General features: G+C 45.0%; 5 protein-coding genes across 5 annotated transcripts; 3 read left to right on the top strand and 2 right to left on the bottom strand.

Moving 5' to 3' along the window:
• Positions 1–91: 91 nt before the first annotated feature.
• LOC127762970 (probable serine/threonine-protein kinase WNK4) lies at positions 92–4,801 on the top strand. Its single transcript, XM_052287514.1, has 7 exons — positions 92–753; positions 1,103–1,140; positions 2,085–2,312; positions 2,396–2,616; positions 3,170–3,327; positions 3,399–3,789; positions 3,862–4,801. The coding sequence occupies exons 1-7, from the start codon at positions 676–678 to the stop codon at positions 4,584–4,586; spliced, it is 1,839 nt and encodes a 612-aa protein (XP_052143474.1). The 5' UTR covers positions 92–675; the 3' UTR covers positions 4,587–4,801.
• Positions 4,802–5,109: 308 nt separating this feature from the next.
• Positions 5,110–6,886, bottom strand: LOC127762971 (uncharacterized). The gene is made up of 3 exons (XM_052287515.1): positions 6,707–6,886; positions 6,510–6,597; positions 5,110–5,402 (listed from the first exon to the last, which is right to left on the bottom strand). Exons 1-3 carry the CDS (start codon positions 6,818–6,820, stop codon positions 5,272–5,274), a joined length of 333 nt encoding a protein of 110 aa, XP_052143475.1. The 5' UTR covers positions 6,821–6,886; the 3' UTR covers positions 5,110–5,271.
• Positions 6,887–11,154: 4,268 nt separating this feature from the next.
• On the bottom strand, positions 11,155–16,453 carry LOC127763604 (probable N6-adenosine-methyltransferase MT-A70-like). The gene is made up of 7 exons (XM_052288366.1): positions 15,295–16,453; positions 13,363–13,461; positions 12,952–13,035; positions 12,520–12,869; positions 11,982–12,198; positions 11,730–11,809; positions 11,155–11,628 (listed from the first exon to the last, which is right to left on the bottom strand). The coding sequence occupies exons 1-7, from the start codon at positions 16,393–16,395 to the stop codon at positions 11,439–11,441; spliced, it is 2,121 nt and encodes a 706-aa protein (XP_052144326.1). The 5' UTR covers positions 16,396–16,453; the 3' UTR covers positions 11,155–11,438.
• An 887-nt stretch (positions 16,454–17,340) lies between these two features.
• Positions 17,341–18,128, top strand: LOC127764550 (mitochondrial import inner membrane translocase subunit TIM23-1-like). Its single transcript, XM_052289443.1, has one exon. It carries the CDS (start codon positions 17,456–17,458, stop codon positions 18,053–18,055), a length of 600 nt encoding a protein of 199 aa, XP_052145403.1. The 5' UTR covers positions 17,341–17,455; the 3' UTR covers positions 18,056–18,128.
• A 1,944-nt stretch (positions 18,129–20,072) lies between these two features.
• Positions 20,073–24,979, top strand: LOC127764228 (uncharacterized). Its single transcript, XM_052289080.1, has 7 exons — positions 20,073–20,384; positions 21,515–21,561; positions 21,801–21,957; positions 22,084–22,279; positions 22,864–22,990; positions 23,394–23,570; positions 24,385–24,979. Exons 1-7 carry the CDS (start codon positions 20,144–20,146, stop codon positions 24,538–24,540), a joined length of 1,101 nt encoding a protein of 366 aa, XP_052145040.1. The 5' UTR covers positions 20,073–20,143; the 3' UTR covers positions 24,541–24,979.
• The last annotated feature ends 621 nt before the right edge of the window (positions 24,980–25,600 follow it).

The raw sequence follows: 25,600 nt of genomic DNA, 5'->3' as shown, positions 1-25,600 counted from the left end.
ATAAAAAATGCTAACATTGTGTGACGGAGTAATGTGAGCGTCATCCCAGTTCACAGATGCAGCTGCTGCTCCCGAACCGTAACAAAGGCTCCAGGCCTTTACTATTTCTCTCCCACCTTTTGCTCCCCACCACCACCTACCGCTCCCCTCTTATTCCTCCTCGCCTCCTCCCCGCATCCGTACACCGGCGCGCCGCTGAATTCCTAACCCTAGCCCTTGCCTCCGCCTCTCCTCCATGGCCGCCGCCCCCGCGTCCCCGTTCGCGTAGCCCTCCATGGGATCCGCCCGCGCCGCCGACGACGAAGGGAGGAGACCGACCGGGGGAGAAGAATGAGGTGCTGCGCCAGCCGCGTGGCGTCCGCCGGGTGCCGGGCCATGGGAGTTGCGGGTGGGGTGAAGGCGACGTCGCTCCGCAGCAGCCGCCGCCGCCGCGAGCTGCCGTCGCCGGCCCCGTTCTCCGAGCCCTTCACCGAACGCCCGGCGTTCCTATATAATTAACTGGCCGCCCCGCGCCGTCTCTCCTCCGCTGCATCGGTCGCCGGCTCTAGCTGCTGACCGCCGTGCGTAGCGGGCGCCCGCGCCGCTCCACGCGCTGTCCCGGCGATCTCGCCTGGCTCATCTCGCTCTGCTTCCTCTCTGCTTCCTGATTCGTTCGTGCGCGTGGGGTGATCTGAAATGGAGGTGTTCGGCGATCTGGATAAGGTGGACGATGCTGAGTGCGTGGAGGTGGATCCGACCAGGCGGTACATACGCGTAAGTTTTTTTCTCATTTATTTTCTGATAGGAACCTCTTCCATTTTAGTTGATCTGATGTGAACGTGATTTGACATGCCCATGCTAGTCTATTTAAGTTTGTGATGAACGGATACCTGCATTAAAATTTTCAGGCTTCTAGTTTACTGGTACAGAAAAGGCTTATCTAAATTTTGCTTGCTCATAGAATTTAATATGTTTGAAATGCATTACTAAAATGCTGGAAATTTGCTCAAACGATTACCAAAAGGAAAAAAAAAACTGCATGCAATTTTGTCAAAATTATCCACAAATGTGCCACTCCTGAACTCTGCCTGCTGTATTCATCTGAACTTTTTCCCTGGTGCAGTACAATGAGGTGCTAGGGAGAGGAGCTATGAAGACTGTGTATGTCCTTGGAATCTCTTCTTTGTTTTTGTGCTTCTTTGTCAAAGAGATATATTTATATTGCAATGGGTTGTCACATTTTCAAAATCTAGGAAAAAATGCTGCATTAACCATATATGCAACTATGTTTCGGCTAACACAAGAAGCCAAGCAGGGTAGTAAACAGCGTTCAAATTAGAGAATTTCAGGTTCCAAACTTTCAACTTAAGGACTACTAGTATTCTAGCAATCGTCTCATGTCTTGGCAGCCTTTTAGCACCTATATATCTATGCCAAATATCGTCCTAAGAGGTAAGAAATACTAAGGCCCTGTTTCTTTCAGCTTGGGTTATAATCCAGATTATTGGGAGTAAGCTGAAAGAAACAGACAACTTATTGAAATAGCTTATTATAATCTGGAGTCCAGCTTATTATAATCTGATAAGCTCATTTATGTGAGCCTTTTCTAGATTATTGGGTGAAAAATTACCCACCATGCCATCCCACTCCCTCTTTAGACTTGCAAACCCAATAATCTAGGCTTTAATAATCTAGAAAAGAAACAACTAACCGCTTATTCTACTACAGATTATAACAATCTAGCTTATAGTAATCTGACTCAATAATCTAGATTATAATAATCTTAAGCTGAAAGAAACAGGGCCTAAGCAACAAACTAACGACCACCTAAGGATTTTTATCTGTTTCAACTTTTAGGCCTACTAATTGCTGTGGGATTTAGGTTTAATGGTTTACGTGGAGGTTAATCTCTTTAATTTGCTGCCTGCTGGTGTCTAGTACGGTCAACACTGTTACAGAACAAACATCGAATGGGATCCAGGGTATACATTTCTAATGGCAATAGCTGCAAATGTATTAATGCTACCTTGCTCATTTTCTGTCTGTGCTCTTGTTTACATCGGGCTGTTTGTAACTATTTTCATCCATGCTTAATTCGGATATAGTTACAAGGCATTTGATGAGGTTGAAGGCATTGAGGTTGCATGGAGCCAAGTGGAGATAGATGAGGTTATGCAATCTCCAGATAATCTTGAACGGCTATACTCTGAAGTTCATCTACTAAAGTCTCTCAAGCATGAAAACGTAATGAAGTTCTATAATTATTGGGTTGATGATCAAAAGAAGACAATTAATGTTATTACAGAACTTTTCACATCTGGAAGTCTCAGGCAGTAAGTAGCAACTAAGTAATAGTCTTGCCTTCTTAATACTACCATGCTTCTTGTGGAATGACACCATTACCTTTTGCTTATAGGTATCGTCAGAAACATCCACGTGTTGACTTGAAGGCAATAAAGAATTGGGCTAGACAGGTACTCCGTGGGCTGGATTACCTGCACACCCACCAACCTCCAATTATCCACAGAGACCTGAAGTGTGACAACATTTTTGTCAATGGGAATCATGGAGAAGTTAAGATTGGAGATCTTGGATTAGCCACGGTGATGCTAACGCCTAGAGCAAAAAGTGTTATTGGTAATAACCTTCTGCTACTTTGTGATTCCAATGTTATTTCTGAATTATTGTCCTCTGATTTGGAGAGACAGACTAAATGACGATTTTGAGTGTGCAACTAAATGCATAATCCATGGGCAATGTCAACCACTTCTATAGTTAATTAGCCATTACTGATCTGACTTGTCAACATTTATACCTGATGTGTTACACACACAAGTATTGTGACTGATATACTTGGGGTTTCAATATTCCATTAACTCAAAATTGACTTGCTTATACCACATTTATAACCCTTTAAACAATATTCTTATAGTTACATCTTACATGTTGATCCTATGCTGCTCATTTCATATTTTACATTCCTTTTACAATATTCAGCTATGTCTGAATTGAGTTCCATGCACCAACCATGTCACTCAAAAACATAAACTAATGTAAATAGGTCCACAATACAAAACTGTGAGAGTCACCTGTTTTTCTCATCTAAGCATGTTAGCAGGTGCCAAATTAATCCACAAAACATTCTGCATTCTCCTGATACATCCCTGTGATATGGGTCCACTTTCTGCAGGTACTCCTGAATTCATGGCGCCTGAGCTATATGATGAGAATTATGATGAACTTGTTGATATATACTCATTTGGAATGTGTATGTTGGAGATGTTCACTCTTGAGTATCCTTACAGTGAATGTACAAATGCAGCTCAAATTTTTAAGAAAGTATCTAAGGTAAGTATTTATTAATTTATCTTTGTATAATTGTGCCTCAACACTATCTTATCTAAATCTCTGATTTCTAGGGTGTCAAGCCGGCTGCTCTGGCTAAAATCACAAATATTCAGGCAAAACAATTTATTGAGAAATGTTTAGTTCCTGCTTCTGAAAGGCTGTCTGCCAAAGAACTATTGCAAGACCCCTTTCTTTGCTCTGATAATTCTAGTGTTCTTGTTGGCACTAAGTTTCCGTCATCATTACCCAAATCAGTAGATGTCTCTTTGGAAGCTTTGCACATGGATGTTGACACCAATGAATCTATGTGTACTAGCACATGCAAGAGAAATGATCTTGGTGGTCCACATAGATCTGTGTTGGAGTTCACGCGAACTAACAAAAACACAGAGCTAAAGCTAACAGGCGAGAAACTTGATGACAATTCAGTATCACTGGTTTTGCGAATTGCCGATTTGTGTGGTACGACTTTCTATTGTTAATTGAATTTATCTTTTGTGTTCTCGTGATACGATATCATTTTTATTTTTGCAGGACATGCAAGGAACATTCATTTTCTCTTCTACTTGGATTCTGATACAGCTATGTCTGTTGCTGCTGAAATGGTCGAGCAGTTGGAGTTAGCAGACTGTGATGTTACTTTCATTGCTGATTTTATTGATCTTTTGATAGTGAATCTTGTCCCTGGTCAGCAGCTGATGAATGATGCAGTAATGAGTACTTCCAGCGAATCTAAAATGGGTGAAAGTGAGCACGTAATTACTTCCCAGCAGCATCCATCGGAGTTGACACATGATTATGTACTAGTTGAAGGTATGATGCATTCGAAAGAAGCCAATGCATCACCAAGTGATTATATTGATTCTCTCTTGAATGCAACCAATCTAGGAGGACCAAATAGCTCTGAAGGGTCAGACATTTCTGTTCAGCTTGATGGGAGTTCCAAAAGTCTTAGTGAGTATGGCGTTGACGAATACAGGACACTGGAATGTGGTGCGTACAAAGGAACCGATAAACTGGGCTGCAGACATCCGTTAAGTAATGGTTCAAGTAATTTTGCAATCTTTCAGATGGATCAAGCATCACATCACTCGGAGTTGGTGATCGGTGCATCGGTTTCAATTACTGAAAATCGAGATGTGCTAAATGGAGAGCTTGGTCTGATTGAAGCTCAGTACGAGCAATGGTTTCGTGAATTAACAAGGATGCGGGAAGAAGCTTTGGAAGGAGCCCGGAAGAAGTGGTTACCAGATAAATGATGATGTATAAAGTCAAGTTTTGTGTTTCATCTGAACATCATAAGAAAGAATGTTCAGATGTTCATGTTCCAGCTTCCTGGTTCAACATTTCTTGTGTTTCATACATAATTGAGCAACGTTAATAATTTTTAGTTTAAACGTTGCTGTAGTCTGCAATGCTGTAAAGCCAGCTTGTTGGTAATTATTAAGCCGTTTGGCAAGAGTTTACAGCATGATATTTTGATGGTGTTAATGAATGTTTGATGCCGTAATTGCTGCAAAATGCTGTTGTTGATGATAACCTAAGTAGATCATTCGGCAGAGCGGGAGGCCTTATGGCCGCAATCTTCTCTTTTATTCATGCTCTCGTGTTCTAGACCAGGACAACCTACATCTCTAACACCAACAAGGCAACAAAGACCAAAATCTAACTTCTGAGGGTGTGAGAAGCCTTTTCTTTTTTGGGTTAATGCCTTAATGGACCAGTCTTCAGTTCGGATTCTTAGACAAAACACCACGATAGGTTGGGACTTTGGCACACGCCTAGACCAAAATATCACGATATTTTGTGGTACATTGGTTTCCCTTGTGTAAGTTTTCTTTGGCTCTTTGCTGCAGCATGAGCTGATTACAAAAGGTTTCATATGATTACATAGTTTTAGCAGGAAAAACATCCACACACATTAAACAAGAAATATTACTAAAGTCAGTCCTCCCTCCAATCAAATTGGCATTCTTCTCTGCAACACTTGTAAAATGTAGACATTGGCTCATCAGCTGATCGAATCTGCATCTGCCTGTAGTATGCTTCTCCATTTTGGCACCTTGGGCATGTAGCTGAAAATCAAAATCATTGAATGTATTTAGGATTATGTATGGCAGAATGTCACCTCTAGGGTCACTAATTCAGACAACCATTAGAACTTTATTAAAATGTTTAACCATATGTTAGGTCAGGGTTCTTTACGTGGAAATTGTTAAAATATTGAACTTATTTGCGTTGGGTTGGAGACATGCCATTATAATCAGAACAGCTAAATAAATTCAGGTACAGCTTTGAAAAATGCTTTTTTTTTGTCCTTCCACTATCAAAAGATACAAGCTTATTCTGTCAACACAACAAGCAATCTTATCTTGTGTTGAAAGTGTACAGAATAGATGCTTGAAAAAAGAAAGCACTGATGGTCCACCATTTTACTCCTTTTTTTTACAAGGAACTAAGCACGCACATGCATGATAGTATACCACGGCCATGGTAACAATGTATCAAAACTAGAAGCACCCATAACTATTCAATCATCTGGTTTCCTAATAAATATGTGCCAGACATCCCCTAATGAACATTCCCATCTCAATGATGACTTTAAACAACGAAATACATAGGAGTAGCAAGTGTCTTGAAGGTACTTGGACGAAATCTGGTGCTATTTGGATTTTATCATAGCTTAAGAAGTATATTAATTTATTATGCTTCAAACCAGCACTGCTTGGCTGTGAAGTAAATTTGAGCCTTTTATTTTAGTATATTTTTCATCTCTTTTTTTTTTATGAACAAGCAATCATGTCTCCTGTATCGACATAAGCTAAACAAACTCAGAAGACAGAATATGTGCATAAAACACTTTCGTTTATGTTGGACTGCGGCTAGATTACCCAGCTATACATTTCAATGGATGGAAGAAAAGAAAAAAAAAACAATTACTAGTACAAAAATCAGCAAGTCCATTTAGAACAAAATTTCCCATTGGTGTGGCAATAGCAATGATTTTTCACCTAAATTTAAATGGCAAGATAATCAACAATTCATGACATACAGATGGTACACAGTATAATGGAGAAGCTAAGTTCAATTATTCCCAACGAATTGTCTCAACAAAAAAAGTTAAGACAACAATTAATCCCAATGTATTGTCTTAACAAGAAAGTTAAGGGCGAAGGGCTCACTGGTGGTCTTAGGGGCATTCTTCATGGCGTCGCTGTCGCTGAAGATGGGCTCCACCTCCTTCTTCACCAGTCTCGCCTTCTTCACGATCTGCGAAAGGCATCAATCAAACGCGGAGGCCGCGGCAGCAATACGCAAAGTCGCAGACGAAGTAGGGAGGCGAAGTGATAGGGGGGGAGAGAGCTAAGAAGAGGCGTGCCTTGTTTTTGACGGGGCAGACGTAGGGGCAGGTGGGGCAGTAGAAGCGCAGGCGGTTCCCGCCGGTGGCCGGCTGGATCTGCAGCAGCATCCCGCACCCCGGGCAGAACTCCATCGCCGCCTTGGAATCCGCCGCCCCGCGCTCCGGTGGAGACTGGAACCGACGCTAAACCCTGGGTAGAAGAGAAGCCTCTAGTTTGAGCCCACTGGATAGTGTTTTTGGGCCTTGGGCCTAGCGTGACTGCGTGAGCAGAATGGCCAGAGTCGCAAGCTCCCCAATTTTGAGAAGGAATAAGTTCACTCAAGGTCGCTCAACTTGACGCCGTTCGAATTACATCCCAAAGCCGCAATAACCGTAGAAATATAGTTCCAAATAGAGATGGCAACGGGGCGGGCAGGGACAGATTGGACTAGAACGGCCCGTCCCCGATCCTAGCACCGAGTGGAGATGCGGGGGCAAATTAAGCCCCACCCCCGACACCCCCAGGGCCCACAACCCGACCAGGGCCCCGTATTAGGTAGTATCTTCATCCAATCAGAAATTTTTTTTTCAAGACTATCATATAGAATCAAGCAAGAACACAAATATTTCCATGATACATCGTTCCGTCCATGATCTGAATGCATGCATGACCACAAAGTTCACAAATACTTTGACACAACAATTCACTCAATAAACAAACAACATTTCACCAAATTAGTGAAATACCTCTCGGTGCGTTTCACCTCGCCTGTCACCTGTGTCGCCCGCTCGTCACACCTGTCCCCTTGCCGGCCGTCGCGCCTATGCACCGTGCCGCATCCCTCGCCACGCCCGCCTGTGCGCCTCCCCGCGCGCCGCCCGTGCGTCGTCCTGCGCGCCACCGTGGGGAGATGGGAGGGAAAGAGGAGACTGGAGAGGACAAGAGGTCGGAGGGGAGGGAAGAGGGCGACTGACGACGGCGAGACCGCAAGAGACGGAGAGAGAGCGGCGAGATCTAGAAGGGAAAAGCGAGGCGAGAGGGAGTGTGCCGCCTCCGTGCCTGTGTGGCTGCGTGGGATGGACGGGAGAGGATAAGGCAGGGTTAGCATGTTTAGTTGTTGCTCATATGTCACAGTATTTTGCTAAGTTGGGCTTGTTGGGCCTTCTATGGGCTACATTTCGAGGGGTAATATATCCCCCGGGTTCAATATCCTCTTCGTCCGCTCCCTGCCCAAATGCGGTGCCCCGCCCCCGACTCACCCACGGGTCAGAAATGGCCCCTGCCCCCGTAGGGTCGGGTCCCCACAGGGGACCCGGCCCCGCGGGGGAAATTGTCATCCCTAGTCCCAAATCAGTATTGTAAGCATTTTACATTACATGACGGGGACGTGGCACCAAAGACAAAAATTAAAAAAGAAGAGATGGATCCCACATATCAGTGTAACCACATCTTCTACTTCCCTTTGCTCCCTCTCCACTCTCTTCCCCCATATCTTTCCAGGGTGCTCGACCGATGGGAGAAAGCAGCATGGGCACAGAAGAGGAGTGTTAGCAACCTCTTCTTCTCAACTCAATAATCTCAAGAGCAACTAAAATTCAATGCAATCTCAGGAAAATACAATAGGGACAGGATGAGAAGATGTAAAGGATGCAAGCTACTAGATTCCGGAAGCTTCTAGAAGTATTAGTGAAGAGTAACAAGAGAGAGGGTGGGAGAGGAATAGAGATCAACAAGGTTCAACCGAACCAAGTCGTTGCCGCTGCTGTAGCCGAAGCCGCCGATTGCTAGTTCTGTTCCTTCCCTCCCAAGTGTCGCCGTTGCCTTTGTATATGTCCCCTCTCCTTGGGCTTACTTGGGCTCAACTTGGAGAATAGCTGGCACGGCCCAAGGTGCAGCCCAATAGCACCTGACAATCCCATCTGGTTTCAATTTTCCCGAAATCCCCAAATTGAAGAGTACCCCAAAATCTGAATCAAATCCAAATCCAAATCAAATTAAGAAAATTAGGCTTGAGTTCATATTCTTACCGGATTTGGAGCCCTAATTCTACTGGGAAACCCCACCGTTGTGTGGGTCTCACCGGGAAGCGACACTGCCACACCTTCGCCTCCTCGCGGTCGCATTGGGCTTCCCGTGTGCGCGCCTTCTAGGAGTTCCTGGCGATTAGACCAGAAAAAACCAGAACCAGAGGTGACCACGGTTCAGTTTCCTTTAAAAACCGGACATGCACCTTCGCCTCCTCGCGGTCGCGTTGGGCTCCCCGTTTGCACGCCTTCTAGGAGTTCCTAGCGGTTAGATCGGAAAAAACCAGAACCAAAGGTGACCACGGTTCGGTTTCCTTTAAAGACCGGACATGCAATCGAACCGCTCTGAACCGCCTGAACCGACCGGTTTTCGGCGAACCAGACACTAAACTGAACCACCTGAACCGGACACTAAACCGGCACTGGTTGAACCGGCTAGCCATACTAATGGACCACAATGGGCTGTTTAAAGGCCCATTTGGTGCAGCTGTTGGTCTTATTTTTGCCCGCCTGAACCGGCCGATTTTCGGCGAACCGGACACTAAACCGGCACTGGTTGAACCGGCTAGCCATACTAATGGGCCACAATGGGCTGTTTAAAGGCCCATTTGGTGCAGCTGGTGGTCTTTCTTTTTTGGCAAAAATAGCAAGAAATGGTGCACTACATGGGATTCGAACCCGGGTCCAGGAGTTACAAGAGCAAAGAGCTAGCCATTACATGAGTGAATATGTAATATACATGTAGTTTGTGAACCGCAGTTCGACCGCCCGGGTCACCGGTCAGACCGGCGGACCGCTGAACCGAGAGGTCGGCCGGGTCACTTACCAGTCCGGCTTTTTTTACTATGCCCCCACCCCCCGCCGTCGAAGCTCAGCCTCTCTCGGCACCCGTTTCTACTTGCGCGCCCGCTTCATTGGACTGTTGACGCTGTGGCTTGGCTTGGCGCTGCCCTCAGGCACGCCTCCCAGCCGGTGAAGCCGGTGCCACTCGCTGTCGCTGCTGCGTGCGTGCTCCACCTCGACGGACTGTCGTCACCACCATCGTCGTTGTCCACTCTCTTGCATCACCATGGATCAGGAGAGTAGGGGAGAAGGGGGATTAGGGTTAGGGTTTTCGAAGCCCTCCCCCCTCCGACCGGCGACTTCATTGGCACGGGACTGATCCGAGCCGTCCATCAAATCGGACGGACCATATCAGCCCCACGTAGGGCCACCACCGTTGTTGGGCCTCGTGGTCTTTGGGCCGCAGAATACAACTGGGCCACGCTTAGTTCGCCCTGCGTCGGGTTATTGCCGGTAGACAGGCCACGCTCACGCTAAACAGGACGGGCCAGTTACGAAAGTAATGGGCTGAAATAAGATTTTATTTAATTCCTGCCACTTTAATTCATTTAGTCATGTACCTTATGGCACATTACAAAGGCTCTCAAGCCTTCTGCCGTGCATGTTTTGATTTGGGTATGTTGTGATTAGAAAGGTTACGACAGCTCTCAATAAGGTGTTGTCTAAAATGGAAAGTTTATAAGTGCACTTTCGTGCAAGGTGAAAGGGATGAGTTCTTATAAGATCTATATGTCACCGGTCTTCCACCGGTGTTTCATGATGCTAAGTAAACATAGGAATTGAGAGTTATCTTTGATCCAATCGTGTTCCAAGATGTGTACTTTCTTACAAGAAAGAAGAAATATAGGAATTGAGAGTTACCTTTGATCCAACCGTGTTCTAACATGTGTGCTTTCTTACAAGAAAGAAGGTTTGACTGTCATTTTGTCAACGCTTGATAAAATGCCTATCATTGATGAGATGAACATTGATGAATTCAGCGCTGATAGCTTTGCAACTTTTCATCGAGGCTAGTTTTTTTTTCATCAAGAACAACATATAATTGATTCATTAGGTAAATACTTCATTAACACCCTAAACAATATATTATTGTTCTTGTTAGTAATCTCTGGACGCATTCATCAAGGCGCTGAAGGAAGGCCCCGAGGATGAGGATGAGGCCTGACCAAGCATCAGCTTGGCAGCGCCTTGAGCGACCAAGCATCAAATCTAGCAGCGCCTTGAGCTTATTCTCTAGTCATGTTAACATAGTCAGTGGTCATGAATCACGCAAGAAATACATTCTTAGCGGTAAACATGAAGCAGTACTTTCGTTAAAGTTTTGTGCTCTAATTATGTCAACCTGAAATCCATTCTTAGCAGCAAACATGATACTGTCGTTAAAGTTTTGTACTCTAATTGTGTCAACCTTTTAGAAAAACCTTGTGTACTGTAATGTTGCTCTGGAGTTAAAAAGTTGTAGTATTTGAGTTAAAAAGTTTCGTCGGAAAATACTAAAGAAAAGTGTGGTGATGCACTTGCGCTAATTAGCCATCCCAGCATGAGTTAACGTACATGCTGTTTTTCCAGGACGGGAACAAATGTTGCATTCAGGATTTGCCCGTGCTGACATGTTAACAAGATCAGTAATGGCTCACGCGTTCCATTATCAAGATGGATGTCTGCCAACATTACAAAACCCAACAATTCTTCCCTCCTCCTGCATTCCTCAAGCGACCAAAAACAATCGACTTACTAATTTTACAACTGGAGTAACTTCTAAGTAAACCGACTTAACTAATTTTACAACCGGAGTTAAAGCTGACGAGTGATAAAATACTTATGTCGTCCAAAGTGTTTGTATTCTTGCACGATGATTCCTCAATGTCATAGTCCTTCAAAGTAAGGTGCCGACTGCTTCACATCAGGCAGGCCTCTCGCCGTCTGATACAGTAGGTTTCTGTGATGTGCCTTGATCACCATCTATAGGGGCGCTTGCTCTGGGCGGTGATGGTGGCTGCACCTCTGAATCAGGATAGGCAGCCTTGTACCGTGCTCTCAACCCTTCATCAACAAGCCTTACTCCATTTAACTGGTTACCCAGAGAAAGCCATCTGAGCAAACAAAGAAAAAGGGTAAATGGTACGTAAATGGTTAGCATCTAGTTTGAGGACAAAATAATCTAGGGGAAGAAGAATACACAGCAGGAGCATACCCAGCATGTGCATTATGCATTCTTGCAAACAGTTCCAGCTTCCTTGTCCTTGGGCTTATTCTTTCTAGCATGGGGTACATCTGCACAGCAAAACAAATTTAAAGAATGTAGGAGTATAGCCTTGAAATGAGCATGTTTATTATTACAGTAGGGAAGAAAAACATTATAAACTATAGTTAGAATTTTTTTATAAGAAAAAACACAATGCTTTTGCGGCGAGTATAGAACCATGAACCAAAGAAGCGAGTGTACCTCATCAGGTTTTCTGCTTGTTTCACGGACTTCAGCAACAATAACATCAGTGTCAATGTTCCTGTTGACTAAAGGGTTTCCTTTTATTCCAACAAGGCAATGCTCTTTACTATGATTCAACCAATGACCAGTGCGTCCAGTTCGAATAATACGTTGAAGTTGATTGGTCTTCACCCAAATAATTTCCTCCACACGTTTGTAACCCCAGAGCTCCAAACTGAAGAATGGTAAAAACAAGCAACATAGTTGTCAGTAAGAAAATTGTTCAGGCTGAAAGTTCATTCAGGGAAAGTTTACACTTGGCAGTAGACATTAAGTAAAAACAAAATTCAGTAAAGGAATGAATATGACATAACTTGTTATTACAGTAGCATCTATATCCTATCGAGTTATTTGAGTATGAAGTGTGGGATACCTAAATGATCTGCACTCAGTAAGGGACATTAGGATATGAACAATGCTAAAATGCTACGCAATTATTAATTAACCTGTTGGTACTGCTGAAGACAACTAATCAAATATAGTTCTGGAAACTTACCACTCCCGACCAAGTTCCATTGCACGACCAGTGACCCATAAGAAAATTAATCCATCAGTTTGTAAAGCAGGGACATTAAGGGTCCTCATTTCATCATCAGCCATTGTGCCATATGGCAATTCCATATGAATATCCCAAGGGGGATCGGCCATAATTACTCCAAACTGTCCTAAGATATCCATTCTGAAGTTTCGGATGTCACAGTTTATCCATTGAGCTTCTCCAAGCTCTACTTCTGAACAATATTCAGCTCTCTGGAGCCTTATTTGCCTTGGGGGTGCAAGAGCACCAGCCATCATTGGAGGTATATCTGGTGTTTGGTCAAGCTCGTAGTGGACATACTTGCAGGTCTACAGATTATAGGATATATGTAAGATACAAAAACACACATCATAATAGAGGAAAATACAAGGGTGTATATGCCATAGTCACCTTTGTGTGACGGCAAGTGTCGAGAAAAGAACAATCTCCTAGGTTTGTATCAGTATGAGGAGCAATAATACGGCGGAAGTGGACCTGCTCAGAATGAAATATAAACAGTTACTTCCAGATTAGTTGTTACCATGAACAGCTAAAAGACCAGATAACAAAAGCTATTCAAGTATTCAAGGAAAAAAATGTGAAGATTTTGATTGGAATAAATTCAAGTAACCAGAAATAAGGCCTAATATGTTAACAGGATAATTTCATCGTCAAAGAGGCCATGATTGTGGATAGGCACATCATTTTAAGTGACTGAATCAAACACAACAGGTTTTGCTCTACTGTTGTTAAAAGTAGACAAAATGTAACGTGCGGAAGTACACATTGTGAAAAGGGGTGCAGGACACTATCACCACAGACCTTATCACAGGCAACAAAAGATCCACTTTGGCGTCGGCAATCTTCTTTAGTTAAGTTGGTACAATATTCCTTCAGCTGGGAGCCACCTTTTGTTTTAAACTGCATGAACATAAAACCATATTAACAAAACAAGATGAATGATTTTCATGTCAACCATATTATTACAATTAAATGTGTAAGAACTGGAAGAGTGGAAGTTATAAGTGTCGAGAGGTTGACAATATATAGGCAATGCAGATGGGTCAAACAACATTTAACAGTTTTACTTTGACAGTCGCACTAATTCAGTGCAGAATCTAAGCAATTTATGATAAACCGTCCATTATAGCAGTGTGCCTCCGACAACTAGCTGTTATGCGTCCTATGATAGTTTTAACAACAGCAATGCATAAGTAGACCAGCTCACAGGGGCGGGCCCAGAGGGTAGTCCAGGTAGGCCCAGGACTACCCTAGAATTTGGCCTAGAGAAGATCAGGTATTTATTTTTTCTTGGCCCATGAAAAAAGCCTGGCCCAACAAACAAAAAAAACCCTAAGTCTCTTCTCTGTTCTCTCCTGTGCACTCTCCCCTCCCGACCGACCAACGGCGACAGCGCTCCCTCGAGCCGCGAGGCCGGCGCAACTCCGGCGCTCCCGCCGTCCGGTGAGGCCGCTACTCGCGCCGCCGCTCCTCCCGCCGCGTCCGTCGGTCGGCGGCCTCCCGGCTCGCGCCAGGCGCACGCCCATCCGTGGCGGCAACGCCGCTGCCTTCGCGCGCCGCGCCGGCGCCCCCACGGCGGCGCCATCTCCGCGACTCTGCCCCTGGCCGGCTGGCCGCGCCCTCTCCGTCTCACGTCCGGCCGTTGCCCAGCGGCCTCCCGAGCTCCCGGCTCCCACGGTCCCGGCGTCCTGCCCGACGCCGCCAGCGCCCAGCCGCCCCTGCTGTGGTTGGCTCACTCATTTCTTAGTGAGCAGGTTGGAACCCAATCAAAACACAAACTTCTATATAGATTTATCAAGACTGAACTTATACAAGGTCACACAACTACACAGGTCTGCTGCAACTCTCTACAGCACACACGGCAAAGAAAACAGCAGCAACGCCACCTGAGAGGCTGAGACAGCAACGAAGAAAATGCAAGTCCAGGAGTGAAATCACAAGGCAAGGCTTGGATGGATTTCCTTGGCAAAAAACATACCGTACTCTTACAGACAGCAGGCAGCAAACCAGATGCAACTAATCACCAAAAAAAAACATGGATCAACCTCATCTCTTCAGGACTACCTCTGGACCATGATTCACTGCAGTCTGCAAACCAGCATTCCACATGAACTCGTGTTGCTAGGGATTGCAAGAAAATCAAGCAGGATCGTCCTGCTCTGATACCATGCTGTAAATTTTGGATGATTTGGACCTGGTGTCCCCCATCTCCTTGTATGCAATGGTCTTTACATTTAGTCCCTAAACATATACATATTCACTAAGATACATAACTCAACAGGGGTCAATTGAAACTGAAGAAGAACCGCCGCTGCTTTATGATGTTGATGATATTGAACATGATCCAGGCTTAAGGGCTTCTATTTCAAGTTTTGATGCCAACGATCAAGATGCGGCTAGAAGAGGGTACATTCTAAAAGGTCCATGCCAACTTTGGACCATTTAGGTAAGATTCAAACTTATTTGTTATTTTCTACTTGTATTGAACCATTTAGAGTTATATACCGTATCGTTTACCACATTTTATATCGAATCATATTGTATTGCATTCAGATTTTTTTTTTTTGCTAGGCCTACCCTGGGTTCAAATCCTAGGTCCGCCACTGCCAGCTCATTTACTACTACAGGACTAACAGTGTGAGACTACATCAATAACAAATCAGCAACCCAAAGCATCACTAACTACACAGTGCAAACAACAAAACCACTAGCATAGGTGAAGGGAAAACAGACCTTCGCTGCCACAGCCGTCTCCTTCGCCGTGGGCCGGTGAATGAGATCTAAAAGTTCCTCCCCGGTCTTGGTGTTCTGCTTCTCTCTATATGTCTTTTTGTTCAGCAGCAACTCAAGATCCTTAAGTTCGTCCTCCTCGCTCTTCTGCTTCTGCTGGTTAGGGCTAGGCCCCACACCCCCACCCATTGTGATAACTCCAGCTGGTCCCATGAATGGCCGCTGCAGCGGCATCAACCCTGGTGGCACGCCGGGCACCCTCTGCATCCCCTGCATCGTCATGCCCCTTGGCCGTGGGAATATCGGAGGCATCGAATGCGGCCACATATCCGGCTGCGGCTGCTGCTGCTGCGGTGTTCTTGGTATCATTGCGCTGCCGGCATCGGTCTCAGAGGGGGGCATCTGGGGAGCTGGAGGAGGTTGGAGTAGCGGCAAAGTAGCGGATTCTGGCAGCTCCTTGAGGAGCTTGTTCCGGTCGATGGCCCAGACCATCGTCATCGACTTGCCCCCAATCATGGCCTCCTCGATCTGCACACCGCCGGTGTCCTCGGCTATGCGGCGGAGGGCGAGGACTACAGCGGAGGCCGCCGAGCCGCCGAGTTCGGCGGCTAGGTCAGCGAGAGCAGTCCGCTCGGCCTCGCTGGCGGATGAGCTCTCCGCCTGCAGGCGGCGGGCGAGCGCGGCGGCGTCGATCTCGGCGAAGGGGACGAGCTCCAGGAGGCACACGGCGACCATGGTGCGCACGGCGTCGAGGCCGCCGGGGGCAGCGGCGACGGAGGCAGGGGAGGATCCGGGCGAGGTCTTGCGGCGGGTGGAGCGCGCCGGGTCGGGGAGGGCGCGGCGGTGGTGGGGCTTGAGGGCGGCGGGGCTCTTACCGTGGCCGCCGTCGGGGTTCGGGGTGGGGACGAAGGGGCGGTCGTTGAAGGCGGCGATGATGCGGAGCGAGCGGTCGAGGGAGGGGACGAGGTCGGGGACGAGGCGCTGGAGCGAGGCGACGAGGCCCATCTGCGTCTCCCGGCGGAAGCCGATGGCCTCCTCCAGGCTCCGGCACTGCTCCCGCATGGCGGCGAGGTCGTCGCCGCCGGCGTCCGCCTGCGCCTCCATTGCTGTTGCGGCTGCGGCGGAGAGGTCACGGGGGTTTGGGGGTCTTGCAACTCTAGATCGAGCTTGATACGACGCGATACGGCCTTGTTTGTGCAGCTACGTGGCGCTTGCACGGCCCGGCCTGTTATAAAGTCGAGCCCATTTGAGAAAGGGGACGCGGTGGCGGGCCCAATAGCTGGCCGAAAGCAGACAAGTTAACCTGCCACCTCAGCGAAAACCACCCTTAAAATAATCTATGAAGTCAAATTACACCACAGCCTCATCTTTTTCTTTTGCTTATGCTTATCGGCCAAAATTTAAATTTTCAACTCTCAATTTAGAGTTGATTTTTGGGTTTTTTTTCATCGAAGTTTATTTTTCAGTCTTTACTTTAGATCGCTAAAAACACGTGTATAAAAATTTTATTCACAAACTGTTTTTCGTTTGCAAATACTATGTTTCTCTTATTCCACGACGGAGCCAGTTTCAAATATCTTTGCGATTAAGGAATTCAAATAAACTGGACTTTATATTTTGAGGGAGTCCTACTGGACTTATTCCGCCTAGCCCCTTGCGTGCACAGTTGTGTGGAGGCCGAGAGGAGGCGGAGGGAGGCCACGATGGAGCCAGTTTCAAATATCTTTGCGATTAAGGAATTCAAATAAACTGGACTTATATTTTGAGGGAGTCATACTGGACTTATTCCGCCTAGCCCCTTGCGTGCACAGTTGTGTGGAGGCCGAGAGGAGGCGGAGGGAGGCCGCGCTGGCAGCCCACTTACTTGAAGGCCGACACCCACGGCCCACCTCACCGGCCCACACCCTCTTTTCTCAATCGGAAGTCGGAACCGTGGCGTCGCGTTGTGGTTCCTTTTCCTACTGGGTTTCGAGTCCGCATCTCGCACGGCTCCGCCCTCCCCCTTTTCTTCGGCGACACGGCGAAGGCGCAGACTGCAGATCGGAGACCACACCCCTCTCTTAAACCCCCGGCACACGGCGGCGGCAACCAAAACCGATCGTCCAGAAACCCAGAAGGCACGCAGCGGCAGCAGCAGCCCACGGCAACCCTAGATCAGCCAGCCATGTCCCCCGCCGTTGACGCCCAGCAGGAGCCCACGGAAGGGCGCCGCTTCTACTCGCCGGATCGCCCCGAGGGCCTCGCCTTCCCCACCTCGTACCGCGCGCTCTACAACCTGCCCACCTCGCCGGAGTGCCTCTTCGAGGAGGACAAGTTCCGGCAGACCCGCACCTGGGGCGAGAACCTCACGTTCTACACCGGCGTCAGCTACCTCGCCGGCGCCACGTCCGGCGCGCTCGTGGGCCTCCGCCTCGCCGCCGCCGAGGCCGAGCGGGGGGAGTCCGCCAAGCTGCGCATCAACCGCGCCCTCAACCAGAGCGGCTCCGTCGGCCGCGCCTTCGGCAACCGGTTCGGCATCGTCGCGATGCTCTTCGCCGGGACCGAGAGCTTCGTCCGCGACCAGCGCGACGGCGCCGACGACTGGGTCAACACCGTCGCCGCAGGGGCCAGCGCCGGGGCGCTCTACCGCATCGCGTCCGGCCCAAGGTCGATGATCGTCGCCGGCATCCTCGGCGGAGTCCTGTCCGGCGCAGCTGTCGCGGGTAAGCCGATGCTTCAGAGATTCGCGCCGAAGCTATCCGCCAGATTGGATTATTTACGCTGAGTAAAATTTCAGGCTGAATTACTTCTCAACATGGTGTGCGCCTGGAGAAGTTTTTATTCGTAGTATCTAGCTAGCAACTCTGATCTCAATTAATAGTTTGTAACTGTTCATATTTGGTGTCCTGCAAATTAATGGACAAAAAAATGCTAATCTTTTCGTTGAGAATCATATTTATACTAATACTATATACACTTTAAAAAATAAAACATAGTGGTGACGGTAACTCCATCCCTAACCGACCAATCGTTAGATCTTGATATGGGTCGGTTCATATACATCACGCACTTCAATCTTGGCAGACACGCCGATTCTTCAACTAATCGTTAGATCTCGGTATCGGATGCATATCCTTCCCACGAAGCCGAGTGCAATTTATTTGCCAGGTTGAACTACTACTCAATGTGGAGTTCCTGCCTCTCCCACGAAGCTGAGTGCAATTTGTTTATCAGGTTGAATTACTACTCAATGTGATCTCAGGAAAAGTTTTTATTCCTAGTATCTATAGGAAAGTGATCTTAATCTCGAGCTTAATCGTCCATGGCCAATGCCGGATTCATAGTTCATATATTTTTCATATTTGTGTTGTTATTCGTGAAGTTTGATTTCACTATACGTTTGCACCTTGTGAAACCTGTTAACGCTAAATTTTAGCGATATGTTAAACAAGCCCTCTTGGCAAGATCATTTGGAAATCCTGCGCGCCGGCAAGATACAAGTTATTCATGTTTCTTGCCGTCCGCAATGCTTGTTCAACAACTGACAACCTGTAGCGGCGAGTTTGGAGGATCGCGCCAATTTGTCACTTATGCTCCAATGATGGCCAGTCCTGCTAACACATCTTCCAGGGTTGCTCCTTCTCAACCCTTCTCGCAACAGGTTTGGGTACAGATTCCCAACACATCTTCCAGGTTTGCCCCTTCTTGCAACAGGTTTGGGTACAGATTCGGACTCGTTTGAGTCTCTCCTGTTCTCCATCGTCTTCGGACTTTCCCAGTTGGTGGCTTACTGCCTAGCACTCCGTTTCCAAGGTCGACCGTGGGATGTTCGACGCCGAAGTCATCCTCGCAACTTGGTAGATCTAGAAAGAGCGCAACATGTGGGTATTCGATGGAACAGCCTCGTCGGTCCCTTAGTTGTGTGCAATCATGTGTGATGAGTGGGAAACTTGAAAATCAAAGGCTCTTTAGTTCGTTGAGTATTGCCACAACACCAGTTTAAGAGAGATTTCAACCTATTGTAATTTCTTAATGTTGTAAAGGCGATGTACCGACGCACTATATTTGCGCTCCCTCTTGAGGGGGTATGTTCATAAAGTTTTCTCCCTTCTCCTTAATATACATCAGTCGGCATCTTCATCGACCCAACGATAAACAACATCAATCTCTTTATATATTTGTAAGGTTTCAAAAACATGAGTCAGATCGTGTGGTTGTTGTGTATGCTTCACTGAAATAAAGGTAAGTAGCACCCTAAACACACAACAGTGTGCATATCGTATCTGCACAAACACGGAAATTGTTCAAAAATAGCCTCTTTCAGGACAGGACATGGATATACCAATAATTCAATAATCATGATTGTAAGGTTGGTGTCTATAGTCTTCCAATTATACGTACGTTTTTTCATACCTGGACCCAGATGTATCTTTTCATAAACAAGATGAATAGACCGGCCATCGCAAATCTACTAGCATCATCTCAGGTACTTCTCCGTTTTACAATGTAAGACTTTTTAGTATTGCCCACATACATATAGATATTAATGAATTTAGACATATGGAGTACTTGGCAGCTGCTGAAATCAACTTAGTAAGAAAAGCTCCGTGACTATATCAGATTCCGGTCCTAGACTTTTCCATGTGTAACTCTAATCGATTGTTTTGATCCTATAAGCAATGCGCGTGAGGAGAGTTTACGCAAAGGAATAGAATACGCTTTCTGTTCGAGTTCACGGGAACCAACAGAAATACGCCTTCGGATCGAGTTAACAGGTTAACAGAATACGTCTGCAAACCCCAAACCCTCCTCGGACCTCGGCGCCGCCCAAAGTGCGACCGAAGAGAGAGAGAGAAATCCTCGGCGCTTCTCCATGGCGGCGGCGGCGGAGGAACCGGAGCCGAAGCCCGAAATCGAAACCCCACCGCCGGCCCGCGAGCCTCCAACTGAGCCACCAGCCGCCGCCCCCGCCCCCGCCGCCGCAGCCAGCGACCGACCGCTGCAGCCATGGGAGCAGCACGCGGCGGTGATAAACCTCCCGCGCTACGACTACCGCGCGTCGGGCTCCCTCCTCCTCCGCTCCCACTCCGGCTTCCTCATCACCTGCCCCATCAGTGCGTGCCCCTCATCCATGTTTAGACTTACTCGTGCTATTTTAGCAAAAACTATTTTGTTGGATATGGATACGTAGGGGAAGACTAGATACTTCAGGTGGTGGATTTGTTAGTGGATTCATTCGAGTGACCCCTGTGACGCTAAAAGGTACTAGTAGCATTTAGATCATTAGATGTGGATATTGGAGGCGCAGGACTAACTACCTTTTTGTTACCCTTCGACTTTGGTGTATGAGTTTTTAGTACATTGTTGTATGGATATCGGTTAGCTTACCCAATGGTTGTATACTCGACCCTGCCAGACACTTCTTCTGTTGACTTGTCAGTTAGTAGTTGATGAACTGTAGTTGTATGTGCTGAAAAGTAAATCAAATTTACAACTGTTTAATGTTGGCATAGTTTATAAATTTGTGGTGGATCACCTGCAACTATTGTACTTTTTATTTGTCATAATGCAGTATAGGAGAAAAGGAAAAAAATATGGTGAGAAGAAAAAACTTCGCTATACTTGCCAGTGTCCTCAGTCCTCATGTAGTCCAGCTAGAAGATGAAGCTGAGAGGGGGCTGACAAGTAGGCCAAATACACACTAACTAGACATATGGCAAAACTGATGCTTTTTTTTTTGCAAGGGATATCTACATGCTTTCAAAAGTTTATCGACATATTTCAAACGATTTGGAGTTGGGGGTGAAAACTTAAACCATGGAAAGAGTTGAGAGACCAAAGGTGTATTGTCTTAAAAAAATAAGTAATGATGTTTGGTCTGCTGTATGTGCATTCTGGAAATTGTAACATGCTCACTGAGTCAAGGATTGAATAAATCTGTAACCGCTTGTGTAGCCAGGAGTGTTCTTAGGTATGTAATGTGCTGAAGCATCAGCCAAACCACTTAGGTTGCGGTTATTCTGGAAAGTTCTGCTGGTCTTGAGTGATCTGGGTTATCCTACATTTTATCCCTGTTTTGATCTTATTCCTACTATTGGGTTATTTTAGAATCCAGCTGCTACCCTGTGACAGATCTTACAAAGATATTTATTAAAACAAATCTTAAATATAGCTAAATTCTACATATACACTTAATTTCTATTCAATACTGCAAAAATTTGATGTGATCATCATCTTCTTACAGAACGTGAGAAAAGCGCAACAAAGGAAGCCATTTCCATTCTTGAAAATGTAGGTCTTGCTCCTTATTCTTTGGTTGTTCTTCTGCAATGGATAATTCTAGCACATAAAACTTAATGTTACAGCACATTTGCTACCATCTGAATATCTTGCAAGTATAGAGCAACTTTAAGTTGTAGTATTTACCTTTGATTGTGGTAGTTTATTCATACTTTGGGCAACCATTTTCCACTTCATCTTCCTTACACTCTATTCTGAAATATACTGGGTGTGCTACTGTTTTTCGCCAGTCCATTGGTCATGCAAACAGCTATAGTTCTGAAAAGTCAGAACCAAGTGATACGGAAGTTTCAGCAAAGAAAAGGAAAATATGTTCCGAGACACCAGATATTGAAAATTCAGGAGATGCAGTAACATATGAGAAGGGTGATGCTTCAGAAACAACTGGTTAGCATCAATTGTATTTCATAACTTATTAGCCACATTCATTCATTCAATCTAAAGGGTGTGATTTTGGATGGTTTGGTTACCTGTCTTTTTTCTAACGCTGTGTCTTTTCTGGTTCTGTAACAGGCAGTGTAGAAAAAGACTCAGTTTCACCTCACTCCAAAACAAGTAAAAATGTTGACGACACTTCAAATCTCTCACTGGTTAAACTGTCAAGAAGTGGCTTGCTTTTCTTTTCGTTTCCTAGCGGAGGCCTTTGTGTTGTTCAAATGCTTACACAAATGTTTCATTCACTGCATTCTGGCAAGCTTAAATCTCCACAGTAAGTTCTTAACTTCATTAGACACTCATTCTCTCAAAATGCTGTTAACAAAGTTGATTTATTAACTACAGGCTTCAGCTGTCATATGGAAGTGCCGAAAAGTAATAAGCGATCCCACATATTACAACATACTATTTCTAGAGCACGCTTTGTCTAGCATAATTTCTTTTACTAGCAGATTCACCACTCACCACCACCACTACTCCCTTTTAAAAGAGTATAGTTAAGTTTGTCAACCTTGATTCAGTTTTCAACTTCAAAACTTGTTAATTTCGGTACCGTTTAGTGACTGCGCAATATGTTACGCTTGCTTGCTTCTTTCTGCTAATATGCTGAATGTGTGAATGATGTGCAGTGTAGACCAGATCACTAGAAAGCAGAAGAAGATAATATTATTATCATTTTGTCCTTTTCTATTCTAGATTTGCATCATAGCGATTTGATTTATGCAACCTATTACCATTCATTTGTTCAAGAAATATGGCAGCAGTGCGTCTTTCTGCCAACCAATTCCGTATGCCATGATTGACTCTAGTTGCACTGGAAAATTTCTGATTTGAAACTATTCAACCTTCAATGGGCAGATGGTGTCATCGCATATTTCCTATTCAGGAAACATGTGTTCTGTCAGAAGCAGAACTACATACTACTGTGTCAAAGTTATTTCTTGACTTTGTAAAGAGTAAGGAAGACCAAGATGAGCCTATCAAGGTACACAGCATATTGCACTGCTTACATTTACTGATTGGATTAAACCGTTGATGGAATCCAATCAATCCAGTTCTATAGCTGGATTTCTCTTGTCCAGTTCTTTTGTGATATATATTTGCCATTGCAGATCTCATATCCAGTTCTCTTGCCATTGCATGTGTTGAGTTAAAAATATTTCTTGTATTTGGTTTAGTTCTCTAAAATGGTACTGTAATGCTATGCACAAGTAACAAAATTACGCATTTCTGCTATCCTAATCATTACCCATTGAAATAGCTTCATGCTTTGAACGGTTTATAATTGTATCTATCTTGAAAATGGCATGGGCTTTAGCATTGGCAGCATTATCTCGTGGAAACATATCAACTGTTAATATTTCATATAATGTTAACCTATGGTAAAGTTCGCAGTTGGGTATAATAGAAGAGGCATTGATGAAACAGAGATGAAAGGGCAGAAGAATGGCAATGAAGGTTCAAAACAACAAACTTTAATGGACAGGGACCAATGCTTCAAGGTCGTTGCTGGTGCCGTCAAATCAGTTGCTGAGAACTCAATTGTGGATCTCAGATCTCCTGAGGTAAAATCGGTTCCTTGAATGAACCTCTCAATACTTTAGCAGAGTTACTTGCCAGCTAACATGGAGGATTCAAAGAACCATAATCTAAAGACACCAAATTGGAAAAACAACAAAGTTATCAATGCTGACTAGTGAAGTTAGCGTGTTATTTTCCACTCGATCATGATGACAACTGAGATAAGTTTTTGAGTCTTTGGACAGTATTGACACGTGATTATCTGACATCCTGCAATTTCAGCACGTTTACTTTTGGATGCAGCAGATGTCAGTAAGTCAATATTTTTCATCAAAGTTGTCATCATCAAGATTGTTCAATAATAATCTTTTTGGTCCGCTAAGTATACCTCTACTTTCACCACGTCTTTTTGTTTGAACTTTGAAACCCAACGGCCAACTAGGTTTTCTGATAGTTCACAACTTTACGTGTTTTTTGGCTTCTACCATGGGTTCCAAATGTTATAATTCACTTTTCAATAATATAAACGAGGAGTGATGAGAGTAAAATGAAACAAACTAATTTACTAGTGAGATAAAAAGTTGGAACCATTTATCCAGAGTCATAATAACTATGTAAAGTTGAATTCTATGTATTCTTATCTGCTCTTTTACTTTGAAGCGTAGAGGACAACTTACACTTTTAGATAACTTCTGCACTATCATGTTTGAATACGCAATTATATTCTCTGTTCTTTTACTTTAAATACAGAGAAAAACTTAAGTTTTAGATCTATGGCCTTTTGGAAATTGCTTTGCACTGTTGTGCATAAATCTTGCATACTGTTTTGCACAATAAATGATATATTCTAATGTCCAGGTGGCAGTACTAGTGGAGATGCTCCCTATTTCTGGGGTATCCCTGGGATCTTCAGTGGCTGGGGTGTCCGTTCTCCCGTCTGAACTCATCTCGACTAAGCCTCGTCTCTGTGTCAAGGCTTTGGTGCCTGATGCAAAAGCGGCAAAGAAGAAGTGATGCCTCCTTGGTTGATATCAATCAGATGGCACCGTGATGGGCATAATACAGATGATACAATTTGATCAGTCTGCTCATTTCAAGTTTACAACTCTGCGGCAGCTTGAATCTTCTATGGTCGAGATGGTTTAACAAACATCAAACCCTTCCATGGTTGCGTGCTGTTCTACGCATCATATCATCTGTAGTCCCCACCAACTGCTGTTTGGCTGGTTTTGGGTAGGTCAGTGTATAAGTTGCAGCCCTGCAGAGTTCGTTCATGCAGCTCTTGGAGGGTACTTCTTGTCGTTATTTTTGCGTGTTGCGATGTCAAAACCATGAGGTCGCTGGCTATTATGGTGTTCTACTGTTTTCTGAACTTTATCTATTATGGCCAGTTCAGACAAAAGCATGCATGTTGCTGAAGAAGCAGCTACTGAGATGGCTTTTGTTTCGTCCACCGTACTTTTTCCCTGCAATCTACTGTGGTGCTCATCATGGTAATAATGTGTACTTGAGATGAGATGCTGTCAGTCTGAAACTTTTGGGTAAGTGGTAAATGGTTTGATTTTGACAAAAGATGATACCATTCGCAGTATCAAAGGTAAGCACAGAAACTGACGAGTATATATTCCTAACCACCTTTTTAGATGTTTTCTTTACTTTTGGCGACCAGAATAGTGTTGTATTTGTCAATCTTTTAACCAGCAAATCAGTGGTCTACGTGACATGTTTGCTTCTCTTAGGCTTTTGAGAAACAACAACTCGAAACAGACAACACACGCACGCACATGAGCTGACTATGTTTTAATCATTCTGTTTGTGTTCCTTCCAGCAGAGCGAGGGAGAAGAAAGAAAAGCACATGGTAGCTCTACTACAGTATACCCATGAGTACATATTGCTTATAAATACAAGCCTGAATTAAGCTACTACTGTTTGATCTCCTGACACATAATATACTGTGCAACATGTGAGCTATCACTACTGATGCTAGTATGCTACTCTGAAATTCCATTTATATAAACACTTGCGAACCTCAAAATTATCACCTGATTCTTTTATATATGCTGAATGCCTTTA

The sequence above is a fragment of the Oryza glaberrima genome, chromosome 2, assembly GCF_000147395.1.
Source record: "Oryza glaberrima chromosome 2, OglaRS2, whole genome shotgun sequence".
Taxonomy (NCBI): domain Eukaryota; kingdom Viridiplantae; phylum Streptophyta; class Magnoliopsida; order Poales; family Poaceae; genus Oryza; species Oryza glaberrima.
This window is presented reverse-complemented; position numbering and strand designations above follow the sequence as displayed.

Bases quoted from the DNA above. Each gene is read 5' to 3' on its own strand.
- LOC127762970 (XM_052287514.1), top strand. From the start codon at position 676: ATGGAGGTGTTCGGCGATCTGGATAAGGTGGACGATGCTGAGTGCGTG. The intron at 2,617-3,169 runs GTAATAACCTTC...CACTTTCTGCAG, and splicing joins TAGAGCAAAAAGTGTTATTG to GTACTCCTGAATTCATGGCG. The intron at 3,790-3,861 runs GTACGACTTTCT...TTATTTTTGCAG, and splicing joins GCGAATTGCCGATTTGTGTG to GACATGCAAGGAACATTCAT.
- LOC127762971 (XM_052287515.1), bottom strand. From the start codon at position 6,820: ATGGAGTTCTGCCCGGGGTGCGGGATGCTGCTGCAGATCCAGCCGGCC. The intron at 6,598-6,706 runs GCACGCCTCTTC...TGCCTTTCGCAG, and splicing joins TCTGCCCCGTCAAAAACAAG to ATCGTGAAGAAGGCGAGACT. The intron at 5,403-6,509 runs GTGAGCCCTTCG...TTTGATTTTCAG, and splicing joins GAATGCCCCTAAGACCACCA to CTACATGCCCAAGGTGCCAA.
- LOC127763604 (XM_052288366.1), bottom strand. From the start codon at position 16,395: ATGGAGGCGCAGGCGGACGCCGGCGGCGACGACCTCGCCGCCATGCGG. The intron at 13,462-15,294 runs GTCTGTTTTCCC...ATGTTCATGCAG, and splicing joins AGACGGCTGTGGCAGCGAAG to TTTAAAACAAAAGGTGGCTC. The intron at 13,036-13,362 runs GTCTGTGGTGAT...CATTCTGAGCAG, and splicing joins CTTTTGTTGCCTGTGATAAG to GTCCACTTCCGCCGTATTAT.
- LOC127764550 (XM_052289443.1), top strand. From the start codon at position 17,456: ATGTCCCCCGCCGTTGACGCCCAGCAGGAGCCCACGGAAGGGCGCCGC.
- LOC127764228 (XM_052289080.1), top strand. From the start codon at position 20,144: ATGGCGGCGGCGGCGGAGGAACCGGAGCCGAAGCCCGAAATCGAAACC. The intron at 22,991-23,393 runs GTACACAGCATA...CCTATGGTAAAG, and splicing joins ACCAAGATGAGCCTATCAAG to TTCGCAGTTGGGTATAATAG. The intron at 23,571-24,384 runs GTAAAATCGGTT...TCTAATGTCCAG, and splicing joins TGGATCTCAGATCTCCTGAG to GTGGCAGTACTAGTGGAGAT.